Source organism: Apaloderma vittatum, unplaced genomic scaffold (genome assembly GCF_000703405.1).
Source record: "Apaloderma vittatum isolate BGI_N311 unplaced genomic scaffold, ASM70340v1 scaffold24307, whole genome shotgun sequence".
NCBI lineage: Eukaryota > Metazoa > Chordata > Aves > Trogoniformes > Trogonidae > Apaloderma > Apaloderma vittatum.
The window spans coordinates 1,320-6,427 of record NW_009727138.1 but is presented as its reverse complement, the minus strand read 5'-3'; the positions used below and the strand labels follow the sequence as shown (position 1 = coordinate 6,427).

General features: G+C 49.6%; 1 protein-coding gene across 1 annotated transcript in view; it reads left to right on the top strand.

Annotated features, from left to right (window-relative positions):
• ARID1A (AT rich interactive domain 1A (SWI-like)) overlaps positions 1 to 4,426 on the top strand; it is a 35,214-nt gene extending 30,788 nt beyond the window's left edge. The window contains exons 19-21 of the mRNA XM_009873578.1: positions 4 to 299; positions 596 to 726; positions 1,441 to 4,426. Coding sequence (XP_009871880.1) covers positions 4 to 299; positions 596 to 726; positions 1,441 to 3,174 — 2,161 coding nt within the window. The 3' untranslated portion in view covers positions 3,175 to 4,426. The remainder of the gene's footprint in view (positions 1 to 3; positions 300 to 595; positions 727 to 1,440) is intronic.
• The last annotated feature ends 682 nt before the right edge of the window (positions 4,427 to 5,108 follow it).

Below are 5,108 nucleotides of genomic sequence, written 5' to 3'. Positions count from 1 at the left end.
TAGGCCCCCCCAGTCAAACTACCAGGCCCCCCCTAGCATGCAGAATCACATTCCTCAGGTATCCAACCCAGCACCTCTGCCCAGACCTCTGGAGAATCGCACTTCTCCTAGTAAATCTGCGTTCCTGCACTCGGGGATGAAAATGCAGAAGGCAGGACCACCAGTCCCTGCCTCGCATATAACACCAGCAGCTGTACAGCCTCCCATGATCCGGCGAGACATCACCTTCCCTCCGGGATCGGTAGAAGCTACGCAACCGGTGTTAAAGCAGAGGAGACGGCTGACAGCGAAAGATATTGGTAAGAAGAAACTCCTGCTTTTCTGCTTGTGCCTCTTTAGGGAATGGGTGCTGCCATCATCCTTTGGTACTGCCAAGTGGAAGGGTTCCGCTGGCTGGGAAAGAATTACATTTTTGCAAGTTAGTTGCATTTTCAGACATCGTTTTGGCGTTGTCTGTGGAGAGATTGCTGGTACGTACAGTCTGTACGTCACTTTAAACAGACTTCGCTCTTTGTGCGTCCACAAAGCAGTATCGGGTATCTCCTTTTTGTTTTTAAACTTGAGGAGCTGGAAGTATCGTGTGTTTATGTTACAGGAACTCCTGAAGCCTGGAGAGTGATGATGTCTCTGAAGTCCGGGCTGCTAGCTGAAAGTACGTGGGCCTTAGATACCATAAACATCCTGCTCTACGATGACAACAGCATAATGACCTTCAACCTCAGCCAGGTGGGTGCAGATGCTCGCTGATGCAGGTCTTTTGAGGCGCTAATGCTGTAGGGTTTGCTGTCAGTGAGGTGGCAACGAGCAGCTCATGCCCCATGTAGGGCCAACTCCTGGATGCCCCTGTACCTGTGGAGCCAGGTTGGAAGAGGGCGTAGGGTCTGAGTAGCTGCACGCTGGTTACTCACGTGTTCGTCTGGTGTGTAAATGTGTGTATTCTTCTCTCTGGTGAGAGGTGTTGCCTCTGGAACAGAGAAAGGGGGTAACGGTGGGGAGGCCGCAATGGCCTTTGCAGCGAGAGCGCTTTGAAGAGCTGGGGGCTGCTCTCGGGTGCTGTTGGTGTTCGTTCACCTCTGGCTGTTGCAAAAAACCGCTTGGCAGTACTGAGAAGGCTGTTTTGCTTAGCGCAGCCCTGCACCTCCCTGGGTGTTAACTGGAGAGGAGGTACAACCAAGAGCACGTGTGTGTTTGCACAGGTATGTGTGTGGAGCTTGGATACTGACAGTCAGTATCTGGTTTTGCCTTTGTTCCTTCTCTCAGAGGACAGAAAGCTCTCTCTTGCAGTTTATTGCCAGTAAGAAAAGAACCCGTTAATTAACAGCGCTACTTAACTTCTTAGCCCTTATGCTTTGCTTTTAGAGTTGCTCATGTTGGCCTAAGCAGTTTTCTGATCGCTGTTCCCTTCCTTCCTTCCCCTCCTGTTTTTCTTCTCCCTCGTAGCTGCCAGGCTTGCTGGAACTCTTGGTGGAGTATTTCCGGCGCTGCCTGATCGAGATCTTTGGAATCCTGAAGGAATATGAAGTGGGAGACCCAGGGCAAAGAACACTATTAGATCCCGAAAGGTTCTGCAAATCTTCAGCTTCCTCTCACGAAGAAGGGGAGGAGGAGGAGGAGGAGGATGAACCACGGAGCCCGAACTGCGAGGAGGAAGAGGAGGATGAGGAAGAGGAGGAGGCTGCGTTTTCGAGCAAGGATAAAGTACCTCTAGAGAGCAGCACGGCAAAACTAGTTAGTAAATTTGACAAGCTTCCAATCAAGGTCGTGCAGAAAAACGACCCGTTTGTGGTAGATTATTCAGACAAGTTGGGGCGAGTGCAGGAGTTCGAAAGCGGGCTGCTGCACTGGCGGATCGGCGGAGGAGACACCACCGAGCACATCCAGACCCACTTTGAGAGCAAGACGGAGCTACCTTTGACTCATAAACGAGCTTCCTGCAACTCTGGCTTGAGGAAACGTTCGGCAGCCGAGAGCAATCCGAGCACTAGGGAAGGAGAGACTCCTCCGTCCGACAGCTCCTCGGAGAAGAGGATAACTGCCACCATGGACGACATGCTTTCGGCACGTCCGGGCTCCCTGGCAGGGGAGGAGGAAGAGGCCAAAGCTTTGGAAATTGCGAAGGAAAGCAGCAAGTTTCCCTTTGGCATTAGTCCAGCTCAGAGCCACAGAAATATCAAAATTCTGGAGGATGAACCTCACAGTAAAGACGAGACGCCCCTCTGCACCATCCTAGACTGGCAGGACTCTCTGGCGAAGCGCTGCATCTGCGTCTCTAACATCATCAGGAGTTTATCGTTTGTGCCAGGCAATGACTTTGAAATGTCCAAACACCCCGGGCTGCTGCTGATTCTAGGGAAACTGATTCTTTTACACCACAAGCATCCAGAACGCAAACAGGCGCCCCTGACCTACGAGAAAGAGGAGGAGCAGGACCAAGGGGTGAGCTGCAACAAGGTGGAGTGGTGGTGGGACTGCTTGGAGATGCTGCGTGAGAACACACTGGTCACGTTGGCCAACATTTCTGGCCAGCTGGACCTCTCCCCTTACCCGGAAAGCATCTGTTTGCCTATCCTGGATGGACTCCTCCACTGGGCAGTATGTCCGTCAGCAGAGGCCCAGGATCCCTTCCCGACGCTGGGGCCCAACGCGGTCCTCTCCCCTCAGAGACTGGTTTTGGAAACGCTCAGCAAACTCAGCATCCAGGACAACAACGTGGATTTGATTCTTGCGACTCCCCCCTTCAGTCGCTTGGAGAAGCTGTACAGCACCCTGGTGCGGTTCCTCAGTGACAGAAAGAACCCGGTGTGTCGAGAGATGGCTGTGGTACTACTGGCCAACTTGGCACAGGGGGACAGCCTGGCAGCGAGAGCGATTGCTGTGCAGAAGGGCAGCATTGGCAACTTGCTGGGCTTCTTGGAGGACAGCCTGGCCGCCACGCAATTCCAGCAGAGCCAGGCCGGCTTGATGCACATGCAGAACCCGCCCTTCGAGTCGACGAGCGTGGACATGATGCGCCGAGCCGCTCGGGCGCTGCTCGCCCTGGCCAAGGTGGACGAGAACCACTCGGAGTTCACGTTATACGAGTCGCGGCTGTTGGACATCTCCGTGTCGCCTTTGATGAACTCTTTGGTTTCGCAAGTTATTTGCGATGTACTGTTTTTAATTGGCCAGTCATGACAGCTGTGGGATCCGAGACCCTGTGTGCGTGTGCGTGAGTGGAGAACTTAGAAACTGACTGTTGCCCTTTATTTATGCAAAACCACCTCAGAATCCACTGTCTGCCCTGCGCTGTCCTGCTTCTCCCTCGGGGAAACACGTCCCCCGTTCCCTCTCCCCTTCCCCTGCCCTTCAAATTTGTCCTGAATCCCTTATTAAAGGAGACAAAAGTTCTGTCTACGTAGAAGACTTTTTTTGTTTTTATTTTAACCAAAGTTACTGTCGTTTACAGTGAGTTTGGGGAAAAAACGACTCGCCGTGTTATCACATTGACAGGCACCACTTTCATAACTGTTTTTAATGGTAAACTCTGAAGGACAAAAGTGACTGCTGAACTCGCTGTGGTTTATCGTTGTACATTCACAATCTTGCAGGAACCAAGAAGTTACCAGTTGTGAACAGACCTTGTCCAAGGGAGGCCTGTGCAGTAGCGTGTAGAACTTCATGTACTGTACACCTTAAACTGTAAACATACTGTAATAACGTCTCACATGGAAAGAAAAAGAAAAAAAAAGCTGGATCAGCAGCAAGCTGTAGTTTTTAAAAATGTTTTTAGTTAATGTTGAGGAGAAAAAAAAAAAAAAAGGCTTTTCCCCCAAAGTATCATGTGTGAACCTACAACACCCTGACCTCTTTCTCTCTTCCTCCTTGATTGTATGAATAACCCTGAGATCACCTCTTAGAACTGGTTTTAACCTTTAGCTGCAGCCCGAGCGCTGCCACGTGTGTATATATATATGACGTTGTACATTGCACATACCCTAAGATCCCTCGCAGTTTTGTCCCCCTCTCCCTTCCCCTTTATAGTATGACGAGTTAACGAGTTGATGACCTGCAAAAGCGAGACACAATTATTTAATCTCTTGCCAGACATCCCTCCCTGGAGGATGCTGTACAGGTCTCTGTGTATAAAGTCATTGCTGTCTCAGCAGCCAATCAACTTATAGTTTATTTTTCCTGTTTTTTGTTTTCTTTCTAATCGAGGTGTGAAAAAGTTCTAGGTTCAGTTGAAGTTCCTGATGAAGAAACACAATTGAGATTTTTCAGTGATGAATTCTGCATATTTGTATTTCAGACGATGTAGCTAAAAACTTGATGTAAATTCCTCCCTTTTTTCCTTTTTTGGCTTAATGAATATCATTTATTCAGTATGAAATCTTTATACTATATGTTCCACGTGTTAAGAATAAATGTACATTAAATCTTGGTAAGATGTTTGTAAGGGTTTTTCTTAATCAGCAGAATGGGGAGGGAACTTCAGCGCTCCCAGGTCTTGAGTCAGCTCCTTCTTACGCAGCAGCGTCTGGGGGTCACAAAGTCCAGATTTGCTCCGGAGACCCCGAGGCCGTGGAGTTTCGGCTCAAGTGCTGCTTAGGCTGGGGCAGGAGCGGACGTGCAGCGCGAGGCGAAGCTGCGGCAGAGACGTTGAGTTCGCAGGGTGGGAAAGGCTGTTGCTTGGAAAGGAGGCAGCTCCCTTTCGGCTCTGTCAAATGGAAAATTTTCATTCCCCTCGCATTTTTCACATTTTCTTGGAACTGCGGGGTGGACTCTGACTTCCTTCGGAGGACGGGGTTTTCCAGCGGACAGAGCTCCACTGCCCTTCGGCAAACGGCCAAAGTTCAGGCTCTTTATATGAAAATCTGCGCGTTTTCATGGCTTAGTAAATGGGTATTTTATTTAGCCTGAAGCTTTATCCTCTGATGATAACACAGGCAGGCTAGCCAGAACTAAGCAAAAGAGCTAGTTAAAGAAAAGAGCAGCTTTTTCAAAGGCAAATGTGATTTTTGTTCAAGAAATCACCTCGTTTTATCCCCTGCGTCCTCTCCTAGGAAGCTGTCAGTTCCCAGAGTCCTCCCTTCGCTGTATTACTTAAAACTTCAGATTCCTGGTAGTGA